Source organism: Prenolepis imparis, unplaced genomic scaffold (assembly GCF_030444845.1).
Source record: "Prenolepis imparis isolate NDT839.2.m4 unplaced genomic scaffold, iyPreImpa1.0 SCAF_4, whole genome shotgun sequence".
Lineage (NCBI taxonomy): Eukaryota > Metazoa > Arthropoda > Insecta > Hymenoptera > Formicidae > Prenolepis > Prenolepis imparis.
Genome location: NW_028141162.1, coordinates 9,364,963 through 9,392,922, shown reverse-complemented (window position 1 = coordinate 9,392,922; position 27,960 = coordinate 9,364,963). Strand labels below are relative to the sequence as shown.

The window sequence follows — 27,960 nt, the reverse complement described above, 5'->3', positions numbered from 1 at the left end:
ATAGTAATTTTAAAATATTATCACATTATTCGAAGGATAAGCTGCATACATAAATCACCATTAGATGATACATCATCATGCAAATTTATGTCATATAGATTTAATCGTAGTATAGAGAACTATTATCTATCTATAAAAGTTATTGAAATGTTTTCATTGAAATCAATGAAAGGCACATTGAACGATTTATATCTGTATCATGTATAAAAATCTATAGATCCAAGTGATTTTATATATGTACAACGCAGTTAGCAGAGAAAATATTAAAATGTATTTATATAAAATAATAAAAAAAGAATAAGAGACCATTTGATCATGAAATAATCCCTAGCATTACGCTACGGATGAAGTCTATCAAATCTTCTCTTCTTTATTTAGGAAATTTTTTATTAGCGTCTATGCACGATAAACATCTATCGCAACATCCTCGAATTATCGATCGCTGTGAAAAGATTTTCAGTAAGTATCGAACGTAGCCTGAGGGGCGGCCGCGCTTTCCATTCACACGGCCATTTACGGGATACGGCCATGCACGAATTAACAACGAATGGTCCAGCGAGGACGCACCGCGCCGTGAGAAGAAAGGAGAACGTTTTGCAGCATCGTGTCGGTGAAATTTCGGCAGGTGCACACCGATAATTGTGCGTGCGTGCGTACGTTCGTCGGTGTGCATACCTACGCGCAAAACCGGCGTCTACGTGAAAGGTATATGGTGAACGGTAAAGAGTCAGGTATTTAAATAAGGAACCAAAAGATGGGGGAGGGAGGGAGGGAGGTCGATCCCGGGTGGCTCGGTAGAGGACGCCACGTCCACCACTTGGCTGGACAAGTACCTGTCTGGCGACTACAGGTCGAAAGAACCCGTTCTCGTCCTTCTACGGGTCTCGCCTTTCTACCTCTCTCTCTCCTCTTCTTTCCACCACCATGTCATACCTTCTTCCCCGTCGTAGACGGGCCCGACGATTTCCCACTCCCCCTTTCGCTATGGTCCCGGGGCCCGACTTCAGTCCCCACCCGGGCCGCGAAACTGCATGAGTGAATGTCAGCGGCACTCAGTACAGTTACTGACGTTCCGTGTTGTGAACGATCACCCGTTGATCGTAGTCGTCATCGTCGTAGTCGTCGTCGTCGTCATCGGCTGAGTCGAGTGCAATTTTACTATGCGCCGCTCTTGATATACATACGCGTTCCGTAAGTGGTATTATCCTACCTTGCAGTCCCCCAGAACAGGTCTCTCTCTCTCTTCCTCTCTTCATGCCACGCATTATTTTCTTTTTCTCTTTTTGCGTGCCAGTCCCGTACGTTCCACCGATCTCTCTCTCTTTCGCGCGCTCGGCAGGTAGTCCGCGATCGCGCACGGCTACAGGTGCGTGTAAGGTGCTAACGTTTCCTCTACGATCCGCGGGGCCTTCCACATTCTTCGGCCGATCGACCTGATTCGAACGGCGGCGCAATTCGTCAAGCTCCCCCGTCGCGTCCGCGCGATCGTCCTTGAACGATCGATCTGGAGCGCGATCTAACGAGTAACAGTCGATTGCCAGAATTTAGGTATTTTTGCGGAGTGATTGGTGTTCGTCTACATTGCGCGATAACAGAATTATGTGCAGTCTCAACTGTGAATTTTTATGTATATAATTAATTTAATTTGATAATATACATTTTTTGATATTTGTAATAATTTGTGCAATATAGATCGTCGAATTCGGATAATAAAATAATTCGAAATTGCACCGATACTTAAAGATCGAAGAAACCTCACTTAGCATGTTAAACTATCATCTGCGAAATTAACTCCAAGTCAGTTGATTCGAAAGCTCACTTTGCATGAGATTCATATTTCGAAAAAAAATTGGCTAAGAGGATATGGTGATATATTAATAAATTGGCGCGATATCAAAGAAATAATATTAATTCAATGTTTCAGTGTACAATACCGCGAAGGTACGAATTGTCGATGCGAATGTGAAAAGTCGGTGAAAAGCGGTATGTTGCAGCGGCACTCGACTTTGATCGAGTGTTATTTTGCTCCAAATTGTAATTGTTCAGATCGAACAATCCACGTTGCATTTGCGGTGAATTAATATCCCGGGAAATTGCGATAAACGTTCGCTCCAATACGCGGCTGTTTCAAGAAATAGCTTTATCCGCGCGATCAATATTCTTTAATGTTTCTCACTATGAGATAATTAGACGTACATTTGTTGGATAAATTCCAGGAAACGACGCGGTTAATCTTTCATAATCTAAACACGAATTAATTTAAAGAAGAAACTGCGAAAGAGAAAAGAGAAAAAGGAAAGAGGAAAGGAACTTGTATGAAAAGGAGAGAGAGCGAGAGAGGGAGAGGAAAAGAGAGAGGGGCATTAATCCTTGACTTTCCAAATTCCTTCTCAAGGTGAAGCCTATCGAGCGAGTGATTTTGTATGCACGTATGGATGAGACCGCCACGATGACCGTACCTCCGCCACTACCAGCGAAGACTCAGGCCCGAGATGCGAACCAGGCCGCTCGGCAGACTGTGTCAATCCGGACCGTTTCTCCTTCCGTCTCGCCGCCTCTCGCTACCGGGCCCGGAGCAACGGTATTCGTCGGAGTTAGCGCACCTACCGTCAATACCGCGATAATCTGCAGGGGAAGAATCCCGGAAGTACAATCGGCGGACGGCGGTTACGAGGAACGGAGTGACGTTGTCGAATCGTCGCGACAGCAACGGTGGCAGCAGTCGCAGCATCAGCAGCAGGCCGCGCACATAGTGAAGATCAAGATTAATCCGGATGGCGACAAGAAGAACAGCAGGGTGATATCGACGGTACGGTTGACCCTGGACGAAAACGGCCGAAACGATCGCGACGAGATCGAGAACGAGACGAGAGCGTGCGAGCCCTTTTCCACGGGCAGACGCTGCGGTGACGGTGCGGTGGTAGTGAGTGCGACGAATCTGTTGAACGAGCGACACTGTGCGAGTGCCGGTGCCGGTGAGGGCTGTGTGAGGATCAGTGTCTTCAGCGGTGACCCGGCGTCCGACAATCAGGAGCGCAACAGTAACGGCGACGACGACAACAGAGACATGGTGCACCGGGGTACCACGGATACTCTGAACTCGACCACCCTAGGCGGTCGTACCAACGCCTGTTTCTATTACAATACCTACCAGAGTCCGTTAAGCGGCATGGTAATGTCGAGCGGTCAATGTTCGCCTAGCGATACCTTGGACAGCGGTACGTGCAGCGACCTTGACGGCACGCCGCCGCCGTTGCCGAAGAAGAAGAGCGCCAGCACGGTTATACTGTCTAGCAGCACGCACAATCGAACCAGCAGCCTGACCAGCAGCGGCGCCGAGGTCGATAGCGACGACAACGAGAGCAACATCAGCTGCGACTCCTTGAACGGTGCCGAGGTGAACGGCGGCGATGCAAATGAATATCGAGTACACGAGACGATACCGAAGGATGAAGCGAAGATGGACGCCGTCGAGAAGTTGATCGCGCTTTCTTCGACTAATGGCATCGACGATCGCATCGAGGAATCGGGCAACGTTCATCAGCAGGTCTCGACGATGACGTCGTCGACCAGCGTCTCGCCGTCACCATCCGGTACGTCGTCCCTGTCGAAAGCGTCCTCGACGCCGCGGATAAGGAGTCCCGAGCCGGCGATCGAGCAGAACGGTAAATCGACATCGTCGCCGGTCGTCAAAGAGTGCACGTACGAGGAGAGGAAGCAACTGGAACAGGAGAGGACAGGGCAAGAGCAGTGCGTTGACGTTACTCAGAATCGGTCGACTGGTCACAAGTACCTGTACGAGGATGACAGGTATTATAATTTCCACGTGAACGAGCTGCGCGATAATAATAATAAGAACTCGAATGGCGAACACGCCGTCGCTGAGAACGACGAGAGTTTCGCCGGCTACAAAATTCACGAGAAGGAAGCCATACGAAGTGCCAAAGGGACCGTACGCGGTGTGAAGAATAGGGTACGAGCGGGCATCGCAACGTTCTTGCAGTCACCCACCTCTAAGGTTTGTTTCAATATATTAATTAAATTTCTAATGCATTATATAAGAGAGAGATTTAATGCCAAAGAGCACAAGTGAATTTACAATAAAATAACATTTAAATTTTCCTCTTATTTCTTCCTACGACAAAAAAATTTTCCCCAACATTTTCCGGAATATTCTTTCATAATAAAAAGCTAAAAAAATTAAATAAATTTATTTTTCGATATACTTAAAAAAATTAAAAAGCATTGCGTTATAATCTCACATAAAGATCGATAAAAATTATCTTAGGAAATGTTGTATTAACATGATGTTTCATGATAAATATATATATATATGCAACTTATATTTTATATGTATAAAAATTAAAAAAGAAATGTGAAATATTCTCACAACATAGATTAAATTTCTCTCGTACTTGCGGCTTCTCGCATTTTAAATATCGATCAATCGACACAGTAGTGTAGGAGGGTTAAACCCCCGTAAACGGTGGGTCGACTTGTTATGCAAATCAGGTACTCGTACCGCGAGTACCTGAGGTGCTTATTGACAAGCTTGAAATGGTATCGATGCAAGCCCGGATTCTACGTTGAAATCCGTACATCGAGCTAGATGTACTTGATTCGCATAGTCTACAGGTCAAAGCAAAGCGTTAGATTTACAGTTAGATAGCCGCGTCGTCCTCTATCGTTCGCCACTTTGGATCATAGTCAGATGGCATCAATTGGTTATTCGTGTGTTCTACTCAAATTTGCATTTCGCCTTAAAAAAATAAACCACACCTTCTTAATAATAATGGTAAATGCTGAGTGTACGATTTATATGTTACACTACTGATTTATAAAATAATTTTTCTTTTTATAGTAACAAATAGGTTTTTTAAAATGTAATTATTATATTTATTATATTCTATTAATTATATATATTATATTATATTAATTATATATAAAGATGCACACAAAGCTGTACAAAACACGATGTGTTACTGATACAAAGAAAAAGATTGATTAATTAATTTTTTTATATGACATTACTTTCACGATTCTTATGATTCGTCTGAAATAACTTAAGGGAATCTCTTCTCTTTCATATTTTTCCTATAAAATATTACATGAGAAGTAACGTCAATAGGCAGAGGATCGATTCCTTGACGCACTCAGGCAGCAGAAGGGATGCTATGTGGCGAGAGATTCACCGTGAATGATAATCTCTTCGCAGCATCTTCCTTTGACAAATATTTACTATCATCTTCTCATTGAACGCGTTTATTTGTCGCGTTAATCAGCTTACTTGCACACGAGCCTACTTATTATGCATATCTTCTGCCTATCGTTCGATAATGCATTTCGCATTAAATTCGTCTCGGTTTTCCGGGGGGGAGAGATCTTCGCTATTAAGATCTCATCAAATTCGAGGCAATCGGCGTTAATATATGCATATACTACATACAGACGCATCTCTTTATTGCGAGATTTCCGGTGTTGCTATGCGAACGTCGTGCGTACACGACGATGCGGAACGGATCGACATAACGGTAGATTCGATAAAACGATATTGCAGCAACGTACCGAGAAAGATGCAACGTATGCAACATACTGAGTGAGATACATACGTACATTGGCCGCGAGACACAAGTCCTCGTGTGTTCCACGTCTTGGTCTCTTGGTACTTCTCTTTGTTATCGGGCACCCGCGTTGCCTATCCATCCCGTTCGCGCGGCCTATTTCGCGAAATTACAGAGAGGCGAGGATACCTCGCCTGCACGCAAATGCTCGCTGGCAAGAGAAGTAATCCCGCACTTCCTCGCGGCTAAATCTGCCTCCATGGCACGCCTCGATTGCGCTTTTCACGTGCAATGCGCCGCAAATGTGCGATTATCTCTCCGTTTCCCTCTCTCGCTCATAAAAAATCGACACTCGCGATGCAAATGATGACAATTTAATGAGATACTTATATCTCATCTTCCGGTAATTACTGATAATTAATGATACCGCTGGAAAAATCCTTCTTTTTTTGCAAAATCGATTTTTAAAAGTATCTCATTCGAAACAATAACATTTTTAATTTCTCTCATAAAAAATCGACACTCGCGATGCAAATGATGACAGTTTAATGAGATACTTATATCTCATCTTCCGGTAATTACTGATAAAGTAATGTCGCTGAAAAAATCATTTTTTTCGCAAAATCGGTTTTTAAAAGTATCTCATTCGAAACAATAACATTTTTAATATCTCTCATAAAAAATCGACACTCGCAATGCAAATGACAGTTTAATGAGATACTTATACCTCATCTTCCGGTAATTACTGATAAATTAATGATGTCGTTGAAAAAATCATTTCTTTTGCAAAATCGGTTTTTAAAAGTATCTCATCCGAAACAATAACATTTTTAATATTTTTCATAAAAAATCGACACTTGCAATGCAAATGACAGTTTAATGAAATACTTATACCTCATCTTCCGGTAATTACTGATAAATTAATGATGTCGTTGAAAAAATCATTTCTTTTGCAAAATCGGTTTTTAAAAGTATCTCATCCGAAACAATAACATTTTTAATATTTTTCATAAAAAATCGACACTCGCAATGCAAATGACAGTTTAATGAAATACTTATATCTCATCTTCTGACAATTAATGATACTGCTAGAAAAATCCTTTTTTTGCAAAATTAATTTTTAAAAGTACTTAGTTATTCGAAGCAATAAAATATTTTTAATATATTTGATATAGAGTTTGTTGAAATCAGTTATAATTTATTTCAAATACATCGACAGTAATAGCATTCAGAATTAATTTGAGTAAATAATGAAAACGTATAATCAATTATACAATAGTCAATCGTTAATACGCTTTATGCGATTATGTAATACGTTACAGTCTTTGAAAAGGAGTAACGCTTACACTTTCGGAATGTCTACTTTAAGCTCGAATGACGACTTGATAGATCGTTGTGAAATGTCGCTACATATATGTATATGCCAATATGGATTTTTAAGGGTTTATTAACCGCACGCTCGGCTGACCGCAATTTACGATATCGAAATATCGTGTATGATTTTGCGCCACTGACCGGTATGCAAGAAACTTGATTTCGCATAAAAAAATTAAGTAAGTGTACCGACAGAGACTATACGACCTGAAATCATAAATATCGCTTCAGGTAAACCACCGTGCGGTTTATGTCCTACATTCATCGTTTCTCGCTTCTTCATTGCACATCGAAGCACGCAGATTTATCTTAGTACTCTGTGCATCTTACCGATACTGTACCATACAAAAAAAAGAAAGAAAAAGATGCACAAACATGTTTTATTTTCCGTTACAATTTTGACTCTCACATGTAGACATTTTAATTAAAATAACGGAAAAAATAATTACAATATCGCGATTAATAGAGAGAAAATAATTCAATAGAGATCATTAAAGATAATTGATGATTTTAATAATTGTATCTCTAATTATACAATATTAGATTGTTTAATTATTATTTATATCATATTGGTACAGACATTGCAATATTACTTAAAACTGACTTTTGTGTGGCTTCATTATTTCCATAAGACATGTCGCACAAAAATATTTTATGTGACGCAATTATCGCTCTCGCAGAGATATTGTGCAAATTTGACTTGCAAGAGACATGTTTATAGTAGATTCACTCTTTGTGCGACAGTTTTCTCCTATTGCTTAACATTCTGTACATAATAACAGTTCTTGCGGTTTGGGCAAATATTTGAAATTGCAATTGTCAGAATGTAATGCAAAATTATTTCCCAGTCTGAGAATAATTTCATCGTTGTTTGAACTTTAATGATCTTGACATCTCGTGAATATTATAGTTTCTATATCCTGATCATATTTCCACGATAAATACGAAATTATTATTATGAGATTTAGCTAGTTTCAAAGCGAAACGTGCAATAGGATATGACGCATCTACTTCCGTATAATTAATACGTAGCGAGGTACAGCTTTTATCTGCCTCTCTCTCTCTCTCTCCCTCTCTCTGAAAAAAGTATACCAAAGTGACTGACATAACGAAACTCGTGCCTGAAACCGCCGTGGTAACTTCTGAGAACGAAACTTTTATAGAGAGAGAGTAGCTATATCTTATAGCATGTTGGTTGAATCTCGTATGCTGAATTAAATTTAAGAAAAAAAAAATATGTTGCTACACATTTTACATAATAATGCATATATTTACATAGCGATAAATATTTTATTTAAGCCAAATAAATAAAAATCGTTGAATATATTCTGATTAATAATAAAAACTTATATATTTATATACTAAAATTAGATATTTTTACGCTAATTCTTGCAATGCAACGTTAAATATCTTTTTCTTATTAAATGACATTTTATTTTATCACGACAATGTAAATAATTAATATCTAATATATCAAAAATAAACTTTGCATGCCAAATTGTGTACATATAATTTATATATAGAAACTTGCGCAGAAGCGCTCATATTTCTCACATATCGTTTCGACGAGTGATTATATACTTATACTATATGCGAAGTAGCATACGCAATTAAAATGTTACACATTTAATGGCCAGATAATTTGTTTAGTAGAGGTGTATACTCCGAATAGGGTTCCGTAATACGGCGAGCAGCTGGTTTTAATGCCGCTGTATTTCATTAAAGTATTTTCATAGAGAAAGAGCCTTAAGAGAGAGATTTGTTGCTTACGGCGCTGTGCAATAATTATGTTCAAATCTGAGGATATTATTTATTTTCGCAGAAAACGCAAGAAAATCGTGATGATAACTCTAATTGGCAATTTCTCAAGTGCGAGAGTAAAAACGGATTAAAGTTAAGATTTCGACAAGCGTGACTGCGTGTATCGAAATCAGTTGAATTATTCATACCGCGATCAACTAACGTTAATAAGAAAAAAATAAAACTTTCTTTCTTTTATGAGAAACCTAGTCATTATTCTTTTCTATTTTGCTCGTGTCTATTTTATTAATAGATTACGTAATTGTATACGTTTTGTTACGCATAAAGAAAGGCGCACATTGGACGCATTCAACCACAATATAATATAGAAGGCTCGATTTTCTCAAAAATATATACTTTCTCATCAATGAAAGTGGAACAGTAGATGTAATATAAATTAACGGTGATTCGTAAGAGATAAAAAGAATAATTACGAAACGTTCTAATCTACTGATTTATTTCTTTTTCTACGATCCAGCTCGTATCAAACTCTGTGTTGGCCGAGATGTTACACATCGTCATATATTCAACTTATCGACTATATCTTGTTCCGGCCGACCACGTAATTTCATCGTGCTACGTGTTTCATGCGCGAGGTGCCCAAGTCCACGGATGCAAATTACAAATTAAGTACCATTACTCTTGTTCGTAGTATAAATTTTCATGAAGCTGATTCACACGTGCATACGCGCAACCCAGTTTGTGTATTCCGGCGACCGATTGAATGAAGAAGGTGAAATGACCGATTATAAACGTGTCGCGTACACAGATATACGACCTACTTTATATCGTCTCTCCTTTTTTCGCGAGCCAACTTTCTTTCTTTACGAAAATTATGTAGAGAATGTCATATCGCCGATTTGGGGCGCTTCAGCTATATATTTCTCGGTATACAACTAATATCGATCCAATTACTCGATATATAACGTTATTCGAACTGTGTTGCACAGGAGTTGAGAGATTTCTACGGCACGATTCGTCGATTAAATTGATAGATCTCACGACATTACATTGATAGATTTCATTTCACATGCCGTATAGAGATTGAAATGCCGTAGGTCGCATCTTGCCGATAATAGCCTTTCGACATCCGTCATATCTGTAATCATTTTCCTTTATGTAAATATACTTTCGCAGCATTCTCTGCCATTCGAAAAATTTCCAATGGACGCGTAAATGACTTATGTAAGTACGCCTGAATTACTAATATCTCGCATTAGCTTTGCTAACGAAGCGACACCGATGACATCGACGTATCAACGGCCTACTTGGTCTGCCGACTTCCGTTTTTACGGATGCGTTCGTCTGCTATTCCGCGTATTCTAGAGAGAGATTCGTCGAGGAGGTATCTAACCGCCGTGGCAGGTAGCGAGAGGTCGGCTTCATGAATTTCCCGGTTGAAGAAAACGCGGTAGGCATGTCCACGAGACAAATCGGGTGGGAAAAGAGAAAGCGGGTCAAAGAGGCCACCACGGCGACAGCAGCAACGGCAATGAGAAGTTTTAGCTTCCTCTTGGATTCGATGAAGCATCTTTTTTTGTTTTTTTCTCCTCTCTCGCTCTTTTCCCGCTCGAGTTTTGTAAGTTTCCTCCTTTATGTCTGTCATACTCTCGTGTATTCGTTTTCTCGTACATAATTTAAGATATTCATCAAAGTTGTCCTCGATCAATACCTTTACCGAAAAACTTGAAATCGTAAGACAGCGTGTCTCGTTCTTTTCTAATCTTGTTTTTCAATTAACTAATGATAGGACATGTGATATTGGCGTATAATAAAACATTTCGTGTCAACGAAGCAATGCGGATATTGAATTTACGAATGAGTAATTAAGTAAAGTACATATTTCACACGTAATAATTTTATTTTGACGTATTATGTAACATAATATTTGCTAAAATTATTAATCGTTATTTGAAGATTTTATATTTCACGAGACAGATATTATTGATATAATTGGCTATCATATTATTAAATATGAAAAATACTTCATAAATACGTATATTACAGTTAATGAACTGTTTCAGAAAGCTGAAAGATTAAATGACTTTACTGTAAGGAAAAAAATATGTGATATAAATGTCTATTATTAATATAACTATGTTTGTGTAGTACTTGAGTTCTGATTCTGAAGTGAAATGATGAAGACACATAGGTATACGCTTACAAATCTCGTTCAGCCTATCGACAGTAACAATAACCGTAATCATATCCGGCAATAACGACTAACAGTTTCTATCATAGTCTCTATAAAAATAACAACAATTTCTATCCCCCGAGAGTAATTCAGAACAGAGGGATTCTAATCTCATCAACCATCTGACTTAAACTACTTTGGCTAATTTACTTCGTGCAGTTTGTCTGAGAAACAGTAACGATAACGTTTTTTAGCCGCAGATCAATGCATCGAAATTTGAAATTGATGCACCGTTATTAAATGATGGAAAAATACAGGTGTGCATTTAAATACATATAGTGTGGCCATACTCGTGACACGAGTAACCCAAAATTTGGGGAATTTCCATCCGTACACAAAACCGGTTCATCAGATTTATATATAACGGAAACATTCGTATTATTCCAAAAGCTGTAACGGGAAAGCATATTATCATTATATGTTATTTCAATTTAGGTGAACGTCATACATCTTATTTTCTTGCAATGTAAAACGTCATCACAACAATGTATATTAATTAATTTATATTATATGCAAATTATATTTAATGTGCGTATACACATATGTACACACACGCATACATATACATGTGTGAGTAAATGGTGTATAAATATTACCACGCGAAAGAATGCATCCTTTTTCTCTGGCTTTAAGGAAATTTCTAAAGTCGCACAAAACGCGCGATCTATTTCCCATTTGCCTCCCGTGATACCACAACTTTCGAATACCACGCGAATACAGATTCCACGTTTAATTAATTAAAAGTCTCTCTCGCGAGCGCAATCCGTGCGTAACTTTTGCTGGCAACATCTACATATACTATATAATTAGTTGGGCTCTTATAAAGAAGAAGACCGGTAAAGTATGTTTAACCATTCCTGTACCAGGATCGTCATAACTTAGTATAGGGAAAAATTCTACGGGAATTTTGTCTTTGATTACTTTAATTAACACTTATTTTTGCAATGTTGACACTGTTTTGCGGTATTCATGGTGAGAACGTCGACGCGATAATGATGCTCCTTTCTAGCCATGAGATCATTGACATTTCTGCGGCAAACGCGCGGTCGCAATCAGACATAAATAATGAAATGTATATTTATGAAAGTGCACTTTCTTCTCTTCAGATTCGCACTTCGTTCCAACGGACATGCGGTACCCAATGTTTGCGAAATGATTATTGCCTTTCGATACGTGTGTTTTATTATCGGAGATGAGCAAGAGCTGGTTTTCTCATCGTTGATTTCATAATGACGCGCGTTGTTTAATGTTGCATAATTAAGCTTTGCTATATGTATTCTGAAATAAAAGCGTAGTAACTGAGAAATCCCGTTTCCATAATGGGTAGCTGGAAAACAGGAAGTGTACATCATATGTATGAGATGTAGAATTTCTGATTACAAATATTATTATAAATATATTGTCATTGTATACTGTACTTTAAAAGATTGTAGTTTCTGCATAATAAAAAAAACTGGTTTTACGATAACATGTTATTTTGTCGTACCACATGTTTTTAATTTTATCGATTCAAAAATTATTAAAGAGAGCGTTGATTACTATAAAACTCGTTCCACAATTGATCAGACTTAATTTCTCTGAGATATATATAATCAATTGAGAAATAATGAATAAACATTATATTACACATACATTAAATTAAACGTTATCACATTCGATAAAGTTGATAATAAGATTTATAATAATATAAAATTAAGTAAGGAGTAAATGGAAGTCGAGTTGGAAATCGATCCGGAAATTAATGCGGAGATTTCTATATTGAACACATAATGATCAGAGAGTGAAAGCTTTCAGTTTCAATTTCAACAAAATTAAATTGATGTCAGGTTGATACAATCATCGTGTTCAGATTCGTAAACGTGAATGTCGATTAAGGGGAACGGAAAAGGAATCATATAGATAATTCTATTCTCTCTCTATATGTAGTTTGATGAATTAAAACAAGAATGATGAACGTGGAATAAAAATCAATGTGAACCAATTTTTAATCATAAAATAACTGCTAATTGTATGAATTTAAATTTAATCTTTGTAAATCATAACTTCCTTTGGAGAAAGATGCAGCAAGTTAAACGTAAATTAAAATTGTCAAGAGAGAAAACATTCGTTGTGCGAAAGGATACGGCGATAACAAATATATGTATAGCGCATTTAAGAGGAAAGAAATTCTTTTCAAGGCACAGGAAAAGTAGATTCTCACAATATTTCGTATTCAGATAAAAGAGAGATAAAGCGCGCGTTCGCTCTGAATAAAATTCTTACGCGATTGTCTACCAGCGTGTTTACTTTCTGTTTGTATAATTGCTCAACTTTTTAATTATAAATGAGACGAGAAATGTACGAGTATATAGCGATGAATCATACTTCGGGCCGATATACCAAAATGTGACATTTCGCATATAATTTCGCAATAGTTCGGGGATTTGAAGATGCATTTCGTACCTCCGTTTGGTCAATCCGTGACCACAGTCGATTTAATGATCGATAGGAACATGTGACGGTACTCCCATGCAAACCGCACGTAACCTTGCATATAGATTCGCGGTCGACATTTCGCCCAATGACGTAGATCCGAACCCCGAAGAGCGCAAGACGAGACAAATTGCGTGCCGACGATACCGAATCTGCGTTTGCGGCTTCGAAAGAGCTTGACCGGATGTGATTCTCGAGCGAAAGACTCATCGATCACGTGTTGCGACTTCGTGGTGGGAAATGCACGTGAAATTACGCCACGCTCGCGCGCTCGTAGACCTTAAAGAAGGGAATCCAGCGGAGAATGCATTCATCGGACGGCGACGCATTTGCATCGATTATCCCGACAAAGGTCAGATCTCGCCTGACATCATGCGCGATGCCATCATGGCAACGTAAATACACATGTGTTTATGCGGCGAGGAAATCGTTCTTTCTTCGGCGCTTGTGTCATGCATCGCGAAGCGGGAAACGCGCTGAATCGCGGGTGGTGACGTCTTATATCTCCCGGTCGCAAGGAGAACGACGGATTTCTTTCTTCATCTACACCGGTCACATGCGCCATACGTTCTGCCGTCCCGTGCTGCGTGACTTTTATTATTATATATCCATGCCATCCGCTCGCGAAACTCACCATTACGTAATCGAAGGCGCTCTTATACGTACGTGAGATAAAAACGAAATGGGAAAGATAGAAGGCTGTCTAAAGTTATATGGGTACGTTTAAACTCGGATCTTTAGATGCGTGTGCCAATCCATGCGTAAAAGTGTTTATCCTTTGCCGACGAAATCGCCGGCTCTAGGAGACCCCCGCGGCGATTCGCTTAGGCCTAGGCGAATAGTTGCAGGTGTATATACGCTTTCACCTTTTCACACATTTGCCTCGATTGTCTGGTCAATATGCTACGCGCCGTCAATATGTCTCCGCGTCTTGCTGATGCCAATTGTCTTGTGCAATCGCGATACCGTACGTGAGAACCTGAAGAGATCTGCCGCAATCGCACCGTCGTCGATTTACATCGCGTTTACTTTATTCCTTACATCCCTTTCCCTTCTTTTTCTTATATCCTTTTCTCTTCGATTCTAATTATGCGCAAGTTTGAACCTCGTCAGGAACTCACTGTGAAAGTATGGTACATGACATTGTCATTACCGAAATAACGAAATAATGTACTGCGACTTCCATTACGCCTCCCACTCTTTAGAAACTGAATCGTACTAACCGGCTACCGTCGATTGTGCCGCAATCGTTTGCCATTCACTCGTCATTATGCCATTAAGTGCTAGGTCGCCAAGACTGATATGCCAACATGTAGATTAGAATGATCGACGATTCAATTTACCGATACGAGAGATTTCTGAAAATTATCTGATACTTGATTGAAGTTGAGAATAAATAGACGAGGAGAAAATAAACATTCTACACATCATGGATTTGACGTTGCTGGAAACTTAGTTAACTTAATTTTACGCTTCTTCAATCACCCTTCATAGTGGATATTTCTTGCCCTCATGATGCAAGTTGCTATGCGTCAACGAGCGAAGTTCATTCTTCGAGTAAATGTGCATCTATAATATTGTCGGGAATCTTAACGCACTAAATTCCGGTCAGTGGGCGACCTGACTATCTCTCGTAACATTATCCCAGTTACGGAGAAATCGTCTTTGGCGTTTCGATTTGTCTGTATTACCAGTTAGAGCTCATTCACAATTAATCTCCGATTCAAAGCATGCCGTCGTTTCGTATGTAACACGTACGGTTAGGTGCAGCTTTCATTAAGCGCTCGTAAAATGATCATGTCTTTGAGAACGTATACCACTATAGCTGTGTTGTGTATCATAGTGCTGTGAAATTGAAACTCATTAAACTGTCTGAGTTGTGTACAATATTATGAACATTTGCATTTAATTAGTCGCATGATAAGCATATGTATATAATTTCGAAATTTAATCATTCTCTAAGAACTAAATTACAAATGAAGATTATTCCTTTCTACATATAGACATTAAAACTTTACAAAGTAAAACGATAAATTACGAAAAGAAAAGTATATAGAATTTTTTATAAGAAAACTAAAAAAAAATAGTTTCTTACATAAGAATTTGAATTTGAATTTTTATTATGAATTAATATAATTTTGAAGAAATACAAAAGAGCGACACGTTTAAATATATAGGTACTATCTAAGGTAAATATCTATTTAATTATATACGTGCTTTGTTACACGATCTTTCACTATCTCTATAACATTTAAATATGGTCTTTTAAGACTTCTTAGATCTAGTATTAATAATTTTTTAGAATATAAATTTCTTTTCTTTTATACTTTTTTCGCGTTCTAATATATCTATACAATGCGGTTTCGTACAAGCTCTTATACTTTTTATCATAGCTCTATTGTTTGAAGAGATTTCTATTGGATCGTATAAGATCTACGGAGCATAGATATAATGTTGTCGGTGTAGAATCGCGTCGCGACGCACAAAAAATTATTCATCTCGAATGACCCGCATCGGTTTCACACACATCCCATTAAGAGAAGACTACATAGGTGTATATGATGGCTAAATTACTTTCTTGCAAGTTTCCCTCCTTCTCATCGATCATACTAAAAAAACCATGCTTTTTTGATTATCATGTTTAAGATGAAAAATGTTAAATTGTTCTTGTTATAAATGGCGACTAAGCATTTATAACAAGATTATAATTTTTGATGTAGATAAGTAATTAACAATCATTTTATATTAATCAGCATTTTGTGTATATTTTACGTATAAAGGCAAGAAAAAAAAATAATACAGACTCGATCTTGGAATCGGTATTAATATCAACGTAATGTGGCTCGCGAAGTCATAAAGAAAAGAATTTTTTAACATTAATGTAACAATATATAAAAACAGTAGTTAGTTAAATTTTTATTAGGCAGCGATAAATGCTAATTAGAGTTTTAATTTATAACATTCAGGAAACATGGGACGCAAAAAGTTCGTTCTTCATCAGCTTTATATCTTATATCTCATGATGCGAAGCTCTCTGTTAGGCCATCTGGTTCGCGTGTACGTGGTTCTGTCGTATTGGCTTTGCCTTCCTCAAGACGGCGCCGTAATTATGATCGAAGGCAATTACTATACGTGTCATTTGCGTAGGGTAACGGGTAGGAGCAAGTAGGTTAGCAAAAAGTTAGTAATAGCTAGCCGAGATCTTACCACGCATACCTTCACAATGATAGCATGCTTTTATAGTGCAGATCATGCACCTGGTACAACAAGTCTGGTTTCCCCGTTAAAGTGCCCACGTTCATTAGCAGTCGAACGAGTACGTGGTGATCCATAATGCTAATCGGACGTGCGATTATTGTGCGAAATGACCATATCGAGGGAGCAGAAATTTCATCCAACTCAGCGAATGTAACGAATATTAGAACGTTATTGAATTTCGCGATTACGTTTTAATATTTTTCATGCAAGATAGAATTTCATCCCGTCAACGTGGAAAATTCAATTCTAATGAAACTTTTCTCGCATATATCTACGAAGAATATTCTGTAAGTAAATGTAAAAAAAGTTTCAATTGCGTACCAAAGGACGTTTTTAATGAATATTCTTCACAAAACATGTGACATTTATCACACGTTATCCATTAAGCTCAATAAATGGCAGTCTGGAGTTTTTACGAGAGCGCTGACACTAATAAAGAGACGGTTTTTATACAATAGAGTGTTTTTCCCCGTTTGATATATTCACACGAATTACGGAAAATAAAAGCATAAATAGCTTACATTGAAATTTTTCAAATTTATGCGCAGTATTCACGCGATTTTTACTCACATATTTTTTATACACATAATATAAATTCGTAGAATAATAATTATGTAAAGTTCTTTATAGATTAAAAATGGTATTGAAATTATGCGAATTTTTTTTATCTTGCGCGTGGTGAAAGCTAATTTAACATAATCAGTTCCCCTTCCTTTTTCTGACTCGTCTGCCACTTATCGCCGTCTTCTCTTTATTTTTCTCCGTCTTTCTTGAGAGAACTGCCTAAACGACATTACGTAATTCAGCTGGAAAGTATATTAGGCATTACGAGAAGTAGGCAATTTAGAAGGCAGCTAGATTACTATGGAGATATCTGAGAGAAAGAAATATGTCTTTCACAAATTTACAGATTGCATCCATTTCTAGTATGCGATCTATTAAAACTTATGACGCTGTATTATAATAAATTGTGACGTTTTCAAGACTTACGATTCAATTTTACGAAATTTAAAAAATTGCAGCTTTTGTGAATAAAAAGCCATTCTCTCTCTCTCTGTATTACAATGTATTACAATGATAGTACAAATATTTAATTTCAAAAAGGTATAATTAATATAATAAATATTATACTTTGCTGTTAAAAATAATAGACAACAATGTAAAATAATTGCTTTTTTCATAAGCTATCAGATATGTGTAATATCTTGATGCATATAGTGCAATAGTTATACACACGTGCCAATGAAATCGATTGTATTAAAGGAACAAGTGCCCAATGCACGCATTGTTAAGCGAAAACCGAAGTTCAAACGGCGATTGCGATGGAATCGTCGAACCATAAAGAGCTATTCTCTTCCGTGAGAATTGTTGTCCATGTCTATCCAAGAATCGATCGCCAATAAAGGAGAGAGAATACACATCGTGTTTTTAGTTTTTAGAGTTAGTTTCAGAATTTTATAAATTTATCAATACATTATTATTTTCTCGCTTATGATATTTTGCCGTATTAGTCATTAATTTATATTAATAACCATATTAATCTATAAAAAACTATTAATCTATTATATATATTCTATCATATTTTGTGCCTAGTATATAGCAAGCTTCGAAAAAGAGAAAAAGAGAAAGTATATATTGTATATATATAAAACTTTCACTCTTTTTTTTCTAAACTTGTTATTAGCCACAAAATATGATAGTATTATAGAAATGTTATTTTTTAAGAAAAAGCAATTATAGACAAGTAAATTTAAAATTCCGTGCAATTTTCTCTTTAAAATTGTCAATATCGGGATTTCAATAGCACTTCTTGTATGCAAAATATAATGTGATATCAAGAGTGTCGAGGCACATTCGGTCGGCCTCTTCGATTCTACATATCGCGCATTATGACTGTTGATTATCCGGCAATGCTGTCTCAAAATTACAGGGAATGTTCAATATTTAATAGTGTGACATATGTCAAAAGGAGTGGTCACAAATGATACATCAAATTAAATGATATATCAAAGTGTGTGTAATTAATGTGGAACTGATCGATATATTAATTAAATGATATACTTTTATATACATATTTGATTAGCAATATTTATAATAATTAAAATGATTCTTATTTCTTTATTTTGACATATCATATGATATGTCAATGTATAACTATTTTTGACATACGTCAAACTATTCATAATCAATAGTCATGATGTGCGAATATGTAAAGTCGGAGCACGTGAGCCGAATGTGTGTGTTTCGACACTTTATGAGAGTTCATGCGTTAAGGCATTTCTATTGTCGAAATATGTATACAAAAAATATCAACATAACAAAGATTCTGCGATACAGTTAGAGCAAGCAATACTATGTATTTATAACAGACTATCAGTTGCCTCTAAGGAACCGATTGGATAACATCAGTGCTCGGTTGTCTCGCAACATACAATTAATAACTGCGTTGTGTATCAATAAAATATATTATATATTGATAATATATATAATGAAATACGTACGTATGCCACTGTGCAAGATCGTGAGAATAAATGATCATTTCAATATTTAACTATCTCAATGCAATTTGTATTCTGTTAAAACTTGAAATTTACACAGGGTGTTTTGTTCCTTGATCCTCAGTGACATATTATATTCTGTTTTCAGGCTTATGTAGAAAGAGAAAAAGGCAGAGTGGTGCTCTACATGACATCGTTAGGCATAGTTAGAGAAACCTTTACCAATTGTATGAAGATGAAACAAATTTTATGGACGAACATGGTCAAGTATGACGAAGCAGATTTATTCCGCGACACGGAATTACAGACCGAACTCAGGGAACGGATCGATTCGGAAGTCTTAACATTGCCACAACTTTTCGTCGATGGTCAGCATATCGGGGTATGTATGCATTTTTATTATAATATGTTAAGATTGCGAAAAATAGGAAGAGGAAAAATATATCAATGAAATAAATTTCAAAGAAATAGCAAATAAAATAGTACATTTTAGTAAAAATATTTGTTTTAAAATAATTAACGGCGCTACTTTTTTAATCACAATACTAGAAAACTGGAACTTACCTATATAGTTTTCAGTTATATTTACTAGTTAAATATGTTAACGCGTTGTGTGTAAAGTAGGAATTAAATATTAGAAAATATTATGCCAAGACCTTACTAAATAACATAATAAAGCTAATAAAACTCTGCATAAAGTTAAAAGTATGCAGATTTGTATCCTTGGAGAAACATATTTTCTACAGCTCTCTTAAAAATATTTTTCTTAAAAATATTTCTATTTTTATAAGCCCTCCCATTATTGTAGTATATTAATGCGTAATAGTGTACATATATTTAATTTATTATTCCTAAAAGATATAATTTAGATATAAAAAATTATATATATGTGATGTATTTTAGGTTTGTCACTTTAAAATATCTATTCTTGATATTAACGCTTTATATAACGGAGATTAGATAATAAAACGTGAATAGCTGGCGTTGAACGTTCTGTCTTCTGCGTTTGACGTTTGTCAACTTAGTTATTTAGTTCCAAGTGGCGGTATCAATTTTTCTCTCTCTTTTCTCTCTCTCCCCTTCACAGATAGAATAACTTCTAATAAGAAAACTTAGAGGATGTGCGTACTAGCATTCGAGTACTTCATGATCCTTTCGAATTCATCCTCTTACGCCTTGCGAAGAATTTATACATACAAGGCCGATGACGCATTATGCAATCGGCGATACTCGACATCGAGAAAGTCGAGAGATGGATAACGTGAAATGTCAAATATAACTGTCGACTGATGAGCGAAAATTGAATGAACTTACGAATGAAAATTTGAGATTGGAGTGTGTTTGATTTATATAGACAATATGAACAGATATGAGTCACAATAAAAGAAAAATATATTATTAAATATTTTAAATAATAGAATTTTTGCACTTAATTAAATCAAATGCACCAATTAACTATCATACGAATAATATACAATAAATAAAAATAAATAATTGTGGAATTTTTAATTTAAAGAAACTATCGTATCTTTGAGACATGTACGTTACAATATGTTTGTACATGGTAACAGAATATCATGGCAAAGATGGCAAAGTATTGTGTTTCAGCATGCAATGCTCAGGTGTGAAGAGTCGTCTTTCACAGATTTTCTTACGTTGTATCTGCCGTGAGATTGAAAGATTATATTAAATCAGAAATAACAATAAGAAAAAATTATTTAACATCTAAAGTAATTTAGAAAATACATTGTTGAAAATTAAATTCTTGATGATGTTTATATATTAGTTATTTATATATTATAAATTGATGAAGAAATATCTTCTTAATTTCAAGTCATTTTAAAGAAAAACTCGTATAATCAGATCACGATTTGCGCGCTGTCAATTTGTCCAATTAAGTACTGAGTCGTAATAAAGATTACTTAATCGATAGAATGAGATAGTAGAAATTAGTGGTAAGGAACGATTATTATCGCAGTGAGATCACTTAAACGTTACGGTACTTGGGAATGACCGTAATAAACCTACGTATGTTCTCATTGTGTATAGTTCGTAATTGCTCTCATTCACGACGGAAGTAATACAAGTTCGTATCATCATATACGACGAGATATCTTATGAGATATATGTCTTCGTAAAATAGCGTGTCGCTTTTATTGCAATGTAATAAAGATCTTCGTAATCATAAGCTTCAGTTATGTTTACGCACTTTTTCCAAGTGATGAAGTGAGCGATATACTTCGATCATATTTGAGAATTATATAGCATACGTATACATGTGATTAAGTTATTAATTACACATATTTCCAATAATATCAGGATATTTTGTATAATCCCTTTCTAAAAAAGACTCGTTAAGTCCATTCTCGCAAGTATTGTTGCATCTTTTCCGCGATGCTTATTGAGTGTCTCGATTTGCATTGATCGTTATATTTGTAGCATCGAGATACTGTCATCGCGAGGGTTAGCAGTTTGACAGTTTGTTCAAAATAAAATTAAATAAAATAATAATGTTTTAAATAATATGTTATAATACTTTAAACTCGATTAATATTTTTGACAGTTATCAGCTGATTTCTGTCAAAAAATATTAATCGCGGATAAGGTATTATGATATATTATTTACAAACATATTACTATTTTAATATTTTTTATTTTTAATATTATTATTTTAAAATTTAATTAACAAACTAACGCTTTAATCAGTTGATGTAGCTTTTGTAAAAAATATTAACAAAGTGTTATTTTCTTAATTAAATTTTAAAATAATAATACGTTTTAAAAATATTAAAATAGTATAATAATAAGTTGTAAATAATGTTATAATACTTTAAATTCGATTAATATACTTGCTGACAGAAATCAGCTGATAACTGTCAAAAATATTAATCAAGTTTAAAGTATTATAACATATTATTTAAAACATTATTATTTTATTTTATTTTATTTTGAACAAACTGTCAAACTGCTAACCCTCGCGATGACAGCCTTTCGATGCTACAAATATAATGCACAATGCAAATCGAGACAGTCAATAAGCATCGCGGAAAAGATGCAATAATACTTGTAAAAATTGACTTAACATGCCTTTTTTAAAAAGGAATGTTATAATATTTTCAATTCGATCAAAATAAACAATTTTTCACTCACCGATACGTGCAATAGCGAAGTTGTAGTACACAGCACATTGATCTGAAAACAAAATATTCAAATTATGTATGTATACATGTGTGTGTACGTGTGGGGGGGGGGGGGTGTATGTGTGCGTACAGGGTGTTTTGAAAGTCTGGAAACGGTCGAATATCTCAATGCAGAGAAGAAAAACATTTAGAAAAAAATGTTTTTAGGTATTTTACATACCTCACAGTTGCCCAGCTGTCGCCCGATGCCTCCCCGGGCCTCCTCCTCCTCTCTTGGTCCATGGTAGCATTCACGACACTCGCGAAAACACGAATAATTACGATCGCCCGACACTTTACACGACACTCCCGACACGCGAAACTTTACACGGCATTCCTGACACGAAGCGTGAATCGCAGTGTGTATCGCAATGCTATCTGTAACAAATAAAAAAAAATATATATATATATATATATATATATAGATACTTAAACAAAAATTATATTTCTTTAGAAAAATATTATTATATAATTATTTTGCTTACCTCACAGTTGCCCCAGTGTCGCTCGATGCCACCCCGGGCCTCCTCCTCGTAGAAGCTTCGAAACACTTGCACTCGCGTTACTTTTTTTCGTTCGCGACGAGAACGGCGACGCCCGGATTTTAGATATCACATTTTCGACGCGTTTCGGTAAAACGCGAGAATCGCGAGAGCTTATTCGCGCGCGAATAGAACCGATGCTCTGTTTTCGCGTCGCCGCTTTTTTCGAGGCCCACTTGTCGGAGGTGGACCTAACCTCATCGAACGACGATGATGCGGCGACTCCCCCGCGACGCACTGAGGTTAGGTCAGAAGTCAGAAGTCGCCGATATTCCAAGAAATAGATTTACATTTCACTATGTTTTATATTTCACGATTCAACGACGTAGAAATCGCGGATCGACAACGCCGAAAAACTCGAGAAATTCGCGTCGAAAGCGCAACGGCAATTCGATCCGCCCGTGCGATCGCGATCACGATGTCGGTTGTCGGTTTTGCGACGCGATCGGATTTATATGATAATTAAGCACGTAAAAACATTAAACTCACGCTCGTACTTTCGTGGACCGGCGATGAGCGCACAAACATCGATCACGAACAACCGAAAATGCACCTAACAATAACAGTACTGCTGCCAGCGCTGCCGGACTTGCACTGCCAGTTCCGGGAGGCGCAACACGTCACGTGACGTCTGACGTCACACGTTGCGACAAGATGGCCAGATGGCCAAGTCGTAGTGGTGGGGGTTGCAGCGTATGTACTAGAGAGCCTCATAGGAAGAGAGTGGCAAACTCGATCACGTGACCTTTCTTCTGATTGGATAGAGGCGTTAGAACAGAGGTGTTCTCTATCCAATCAGAAGAAAGGTCACATGATCGAGTTTACCACTCTCTTCCTACTTGCACTGCCAGTTCTGGGAGGCGCAACACGTCACGTGACGTCTGACGTCACACGTTGCGACAAGATGGCCAGATGGCCAAGTCGTAGTGGTGGGGGTCGCAGCGTATGTACATATGTACTAGAGAGCCTCATAGGAACTTTAGACAATTTTTTTTTATCCCTTAATTATTTTGCGGAGTGTATATAGCATATATGATTTTTTAAGTTTAATTATGATATTATTATCATCTTTTCTAAAATTTTTTACATTAATCAGAGATATATTTATATATATTTTTTAAGTACATATACATATATATAAATTCTTAATAAATTCACAATATAACTTTTCTCAGAAATTTTTCTCGGAATAGCAATGAGATATCTTTCTAATAAAAGAAATGCAATGGATAAACAACATTTAGCTTTAACTCTAAGAGTCAATCATTGCAATTTGATTTTTTCGTCTACGTCGCAGTGTCCGTTTCTCAAGACTTACTTCCAGCAAACCGATAGTTGGATAGAACAGATATATGCGTGAGTGAAATGTCAAGCTGATTTGATCCAAGGCCGTTGGAGAGAACGCGAGGTGAGATTGCCTGCGTTACACCGCCTTAAGGTGGCTGATGTCTAACATACAAGTGTACACATAAAGCTAGCCCAACTGCATTCCAATCTGCCAGCGTCATGCAATTATCTTGTACGAAATAGTCGAGATCCATACCGAAACTCATCGAAAAATGTCTCCGTTACTATTTTTTTTTTTTTAATTGATTTGTACAATTTTATTGCTTTTGCTCTTACTCATCTTCGCACATTTGACAGCTCACGTCGTCTTTGGTGAAAGGAATACACCGTCGTAACTATGTACGATCGCAATAAAGTCTGTATTACGTTACATCAGATACGAGATTACAAGACGTGCTCGGACGAACCTTCGGAATGTCGCATTATTATTTTACTCGTTTGCGTTCGCGAACGCGTAACGTTTACCACAATCTTGAAAATTTTGCAACAGATATTACGGTATAGTACGTAAATTATTTCTAGGCAATTATCTATTATAATTTGAAAGATTTTTTGGAATATAAATTGGAGCGAAATTTTTCTCCTTGAATAAATCAGAGGCGCGTTAAACCTGCAAAATATACATATCGCGTGCCTTATTAAGAGGCATCTCATTAACATTAGCATGAAAATGCATGATACAACCATTATGATGGATATGCATAGCTGTGCTATGTACGGTATACGCGAAGAAAAAAGCGGAAAATATATGATAAAATTCTTTCATGCAGCCGTACTTTCCTCGTCAAGAATATTACGTCGTCGTCTTGCGAGACGCGTTTTGCGATTTTTTTTATGCAACAGAACCTTTTTTTAACGCGTGCGACATATCGGGAAAGTTCTGTTTACAGCATAATCGCATATACACAGCAACAGATGACATGAACTACTAGGCGGAAAGAAAAAGCGTTTGAATAACTCGAACGATTTAAATACCATGCTATTAAATGTCTGCGTTTCACAAATTTTTATTTTTTGCTTGTTACAGGGTGTCGACACCGTCGAGCGGCTTAACGAGTCGGGAGAGCTACGCCGCATACTGGAACCTTACCAGGTGAATTGATTTTACTAGGCGTTGTAGAGCCTCGATATATGTATATCCTTTTCGCTCCGGGCTGTATCTGAACACGGATGCGCCATTCACCAGAGCGTGGAATTAATAATTTATCACTGGAATTTTTCGATTAATGTTATATTTAATATATTAAACTCATTATTATATTAAACAATACGCGAATGCGCGAGATACGAATAACACGGCCGGACAACTAATTTTAATAATTATTAGTCGTGACATATTAATTAATAAACTCATGTAAGATTACGTAAGTTGGCATAACCGATTAAACCTTTCGACGTTGAAAAGCTACACGTAATTTCCGCCTCTATTTTAAATTCAAATCATGTTTAACTTTTAATTTTAAACACTAAGACAGACGATATTATCGCAATTTTTAATTATATACATTCGTAACAATTTTATCCAGATACAAATTAATTGTCATCAGTTTTGCGATAAAAATATATAACATTTTACAATTTTCTATAAAAGAATTTATGTAACAAAAAGCTTCGATGTCTACGCTTATTGTTATCGTTCTTTCATAAACTTCTTACGAGTGAATAATAAACGTGTAGCTGGTATTTAGAACAGGAATAAAAGAAATCGATATTTTATCTAAATTTACGCGCGTTGTCATTAAGAATATCGTTACGATTCAAATAATTCGCATAATTACGCATTGTACGGTCGCATTTATTATACACAGAATCAGCCTATCTCTAAAGTAGACAGAACAGTAGACCGTGATGAAACGTCTACACACAACACAAGCAATTGTGAACGCAAGGTTGCACGGTCCTTTCACTTTTATCTGTAACCCTCTCTCTTCAACTACCGTCTCCTTTTCCATCGAGATCATAAATTTCGATGTCGTGCAATTCAGGTTTACCTTGCTGCAACTAAAGGTCGTTTACATATATACTGCCATTGTTATTTTTGTCGCATGCCAACGGTGTTGTTATACATATGAATTCTTCCAACTGATCTCCACGAGATATATGTGGCGATTCTATTCCATTTTCCACATAAATTAACTAGTTTCTTCGTAAATATAATGATAAAATCATTTATAATTAATATACATAGATATATACAGAAGATTAAAGTGATGTTAATATATCTAACTAATGCACAAAGTATTAACAATCTAATATAGTTTTCTAATTTCTACTGAAATCACCGAACAAGTGAAAGGGTTTATGATACATTTGATTAACTTATAGAGCTTATTTATACTTTTCTTTTTATTTATTTCCATATATGACAGTTGTGATATATGTGGTATTATTTAAATTTAAACAAAATCCACGATATTCATTTGATATTCTTCGAATACTCAGAGAGTAATCGTTATTACACTCAAACTTGTTATATACTCTGCAAAATCGATTTACATTTTCAGTACATTAAACTCACGATCAGTAGCAAGTCAAAGTGAAAGTAAAAACTACAGTTTCGTAACGTCAAATAAGACTTGATAGAAGGTTGTTGGAACATCGTTGTCACGCAAAATTTATCTAGTCATTCATTTTTAAGAACCATTCTGCACGTTAAGCATGTTATTGTATGTACATATATTAACAAGTTATCAATAAATTTGAAAATTTTAAAGGAAAAGATGACACACAAATCAATATAGTATCGAATGGAGAAAAATAATCTTTTACATTTGCTTTATTCATTTATATCATTTATTATAATTATGTGTCTAAAGTTACAATTTAAGACAAAAGTAATTAAAAACATTTAAAAACAATTATTATGATTATTCTCGATGGCCTTGAAAGTTAGATCTTTTTAATGCAGCCATGAACAAAATTCAGATTAATTGAGAGCAGTTTTAATTAAGCCATTTTGCACACAATCTAACAATAAGTAACTTTCAATTTATGTGGCAGATCATTAAAAGTCAATGCAATTTGCAATTATGAGAAAATATGATTAAATTTATTTTTAATTGAATCAGATTACGGTCGCCATTTGCATGGATATATTTTATAGGAGATAGACAGATATAAATATGCAGATAATAATTCTCTCTCTATTATGCTTACTTTGCAGCATATGAAAAATTTTCTGCAAATGAGAGAGACCACTATGCGTTGATTTAGTGGAAATTACTACGTTGGTTTAATTGTCACAAGAAACGATTAATTATTGTTAATTTTGTGATGCACTTAATTAAACAGTACAAAACATTTATGCGTTTCAGTGTAAGGATGCATGCGCTGTTTGTACCTATTGTGGCGGATTCCAGAGACTACTATGTCCCATCTGTCACGGTAGCAAGAGATCAGTACATCGCAACGAATTCACGGTGGAATTCGTCGCCCTAAAGTGCGCCAAATGCGACGTCTTTGGTATGATACGGTGCCCGCATTGTTGAGGAAATTCCACGATGGAGTCCACATACACCTGCTCAAATCACACATTTCTCTCTTTCTCTTAATCTATGATCATCTATTAACTTACATCTCTGTTATTTAAGGTGCTACGAGAGTATATTTTATTGCTATGCCTTAAGCTTAAGCAAAGACATTCACGAAATGCCTACAGACACTAACTAATTGCGTAGCTACGCTGTCGCATGTTGTAAAATATCGGTTAATAAAACTTTGTGTAAAGTTTTGTAA

General features: G+C 36.2%; 1 protein-coding gene across 4 annotated transcripts; it reads left to right on the top strand.

The window, feature by feature from the left end:
• Positions 1–1,056: 1,056 nt before the first annotated feature.
• Positions 1,057–27,960, top strand: LOC145934691 (uncharacterized). Of its 4 annotated transcripts, none has more exons than XM_083035334.1 (5): positions 1,057–1,191; positions 2,396–4,018; positions 19,306–19,539; positions 25,253–25,318; positions 27,540–27,960. In XM_083035334.1, the coding sequence occupies exons 2-5, from the start codon at positions 2,432–2,434 to the stop codon at positions 27,711–27,713; spliced, it is 2,061 nt and encodes a 686-aa protein (XP_082891460.1). In that variant the 5' UTR covers positions 1,057–1,191; positions 2,396–2,431; the 3' UTR covers positions 27,714–27,960. The 4 variants fall into 4 exon arrangements, with proteins under 4 accessions (XP_082891460.1, XP_082891462.1, XP_082891461.1 ...); XM_083035336.1 differs by lacking the exon at positions 1,057–1,191 and adding an exon at positions 1,197–1,548; XM_083035335.1 differs by lacking the exon at positions 1,057–1,191 and adding an exon at positions 1,197–1,548 and having other exon boundaries at positions 2,217–4,018.